Genomic DNA, 2,842 nt, shown 5'->3' with positions numbered 1-2,842 from the left:
TGTATCCCCGGCTCTGGGAGGAGAGTGGAGTCTAGAGCGGGGGCTGGAGTCAGGAATGCTGGGTTCTATCCCTCGGAGGGAGGGGAGTGGTTAGAACAGGGGAGCTGGGAGTCAGGACTCCTGGGTTCCATCCCTGGCTCTGGGAGGGGAGTGGGTCCAAGCAGGGGGGCTGCAAGCCAGGACTCCTGGGTTCTGTTTCCAGTTGTGTCCCTGCCTCTCTGGGTGCCCTTTGGGCATGGGCAGGCCTTTCCTCGCTCTGTGCCTCGGTTTCCCCTCCCATACAAGGCAGTTGGTGATCCTGACTCCGTCTGTTACCAATGGATGAGTGATGACAGCGAGGTTAATATTCAGGAGCGTAGCCGTGGGGCCAGCGTCAGACTCCTTTGGTCTGTTACACTGTCCCCTGGCCCGGAACCTGGTTCCAAAGGTCTGGCAGGCGGGGAGAGGGGAGACCAAGAGGTGGGGTGGGGGGAGGGGGTTGATAAGTTTCTGCCACTGACTCTTCTTTCCCCCCCTGGCTGCAGCCCCAACCCCTGTGTTTGCCGGGAGATACAGGCGGCAGGTGCCCTGCACGCAGCCTCGCAACAGAGCGTCACAAGTCTGCAGGCACCAGGGAATCAGGAGACAGGGTGTTAAAGGAGCCAGCCAGGGAAGGAGGGGGGTCCACGTCGGGGCGGGGGGGTTGTGTATAGTAACTGACAGAGCTGGAGAGAACCCGGGAGTCCTGGCTCCAAGCCCACCACGCCCTGGCTCTAACCACTAGACCCCACTCTCCTCCCTGAGCCAGAGCAGAACCCAAGAGTCCTGGCTTGCGAGCATCTTCCCAGAAGTCCCTAGAGGTGAAGTCCCACTGCCGACCCCCAGCGGAGGTCACTCAGGGCACGCGTCAATGACGCAAATGCAGGGTCCCCACTCCCAACCCCACACATCCATCCCCAGCCGGCTCTGGGCTCCAGCCGTGCCCTCGTGTGTCTGCCTGTCCCAGCCCCTCCGCACTCACCTGCCATCTCTCCGCCAGGCCCCGCTCCCCCTGCTTGACGGAGGTCACCGTCCTGTCGAAGAACAGCATTGCGCCCGTCTCGTTGTCCGTCACCTGCACGGGACCAGGACCGGGAGCGGCTCAGCCCAAGGAAGGGGGCTGGGGAAGGAACTCGGGTCCGAGCAGGGAACGCCCACAGCACAGGGCGCTCCGGCCATGCCCCCGCTGGGCCCTGGGGAGGACATTACTTCCCCCCCCAACTAGCCAGGGAGCTGGGGTCAAGGGGGTTCGTTCCTAGGTGAAGATCCACATGGAGATTTCAGGTCCCCTCTTGACCCAGGCGTCCCTGGGGGAGCCCTGGTGGGTGGGGGCACCACCCCCCTGCTCCTGCTCACCTTGTTGATCTCACGGTGGCTGTACACCGTGGCGTTCCCCACCCTGCGCTGCTTCTTCTCTTCGGTGTGGTAGTTGGGGGGGAGCTTGCGGAAATCAATGGGGGCCTCAAAGCGCCTCTCCTCCTTCCCCAACACCGCCTGCAACAACCCACATCGACTGAGTCCTGGGAGTTACAGTCCGTCCCCCCGCCCCGGCTCTAACCACTAGGCCCCACTCCCCTCCCAGAGCCGGGGAGAGAACCCAGGAGTCCTGGCTCCCAGCCCCCCGGCTCTAACCAATAGGCCCTACTCCCCTCCCAGAGCCAGGCACAGCAGGAATTAGGAAACACACACAGAGAGACTCACACAAAACCCCTCCGAGATAGCGAAGTCTGAGTGCACGAACACAGACAGACAGACACGGTCCAACTCCTGCTCTCCCACCCAGCAGAAATGGGGGGGGCGATAGCCGTGGGTGGGACGGAGATACGGACAGGGCGTGTGCATGGAGATAGACTCAAACGTAGGTGGGGGATGAGGATAGATGGGACGGGGGCAGAAGGTAGGTGGGTGTCTGGGGCTGGAGGGATGCGGGGGCTGGGGAGAGGTAGAGGGGACGGCTGAGGCTGTCAGGGAAGGGTGGGGGGTCCCTGGTGGCACCAGGGGATGGGGCAGGGTGGGAGTCCCAGGGGCTGCAGGGAGGGGTGGTGGGGATGGCTGAGGGTGTCTGGGGAGGGGTGGGGGGTGCCTGGGGAGGGATAGAGGGGCAGGTGGGGGTGCCTATGGGTGGGGATGGGTTGTTGTGGGGTCCCTGTGGGTGCTGAGGGATGGGGATGGCTGAGGTCCCTGGGGCTGCCAGGGGATGGGGTGGCTGAGGGTCGCTGGGGAATGGGGATGGCTGGGGGCCCCTGGAGACCCCAGGGGAAGGGTGGGGGATCCCTGGGGGGCGGGGGTCACTCAGTCTCACCCGGCTGTCCCCCAGCAGGTGCTGGAAGCGGCCCAGCAGGCGACGGGCGACGAGCGGCAGGAGGGAGCCCTCGACCCCGGCCAGCAGCGCGCCCAGGGCGCAGAGCAGCAGCCACCGCGCCCACATCGCGCCCGGCCCGGCCCCTCCAGCGGCGTCTGAGCGGGTCTGCAGGGGGACAGAGCAGGTGGGTGAGGGGCGCCGCTCCACCCCGGCCCCCTCCCCCATCCATCCCTTCACAACCCATCCCTCCCCCACACCCCTTCCTCCCACAACCCATCCTTCCATCCCTCCCTCCGGCCCCCTCCCCTCATAACCCATCCCTCCCTCCCTCCCCCACACTCCTTCCTCCATTCCTCCCCCACACCCCTCTCTTCCTCCATTTCTACATCCCCAGACACCTGCACCCTCCTCCATCCCCCAGCCCTCCTCCCCACTCCCCTCCCTCCCTCCCTCTAGCCACCCCACATCCCTCCACCCCCATATACACCTTTCTCTCCCTGCAACTACCCCTTGGGGGTCCTT

General features: G+C 65.3%; 1 protein-coding gene across 1 annotated transcript in view; it reads right to left on the bottom strand.

Annotated features, from left to right (window-relative positions):
* Positions 1-2,446, bottom strand: part of DKKL1 (dickkopf like acrosomal protein 1) — a 2,894-nt gene extending 448 nt beyond the window's left edge. Inside the window, exons 1-3 of the mRNA XM_026659251.1 lie at positions 2,321-2,446; positions 1,375-1,512; positions 1,001-1,093 (exon numbers count right to left, since the gene is read on the bottom strand). Coding sequence (XP_026515036.1) covers positions 1,001-1,093; positions 1,375-1,512; positions 2,321-2,446 — 357 coding nt within the window. The remainder of the gene's footprint in view (positions 1-1,000; positions 1,094-1,374; positions 1,513-2,320) is intronic.
* Between the last annotated feature and the right edge of the window lie 396 nt (positions 2,447-2,842).

This window comes from Terrapene carolina, unplaced genomic scaffold (assembly GCF_002925995.2).
Source record: "Terrapene carolina triunguis isolate 2854851 unplaced genomic scaffold, T_m_triunguis-2.0 Scaffold614, whole genome shotgun sequence".
Lineage (NCBI taxonomy): Eukaryota > Metazoa > Chordata > Testudines > Emydidae > Terrapene > Terrapene triunguis.
The sequence above is the reverse complement of the archived record's forward strand: the minus strand, read 5'-3'. Positions and strand labels throughout refer to the sequence as shown.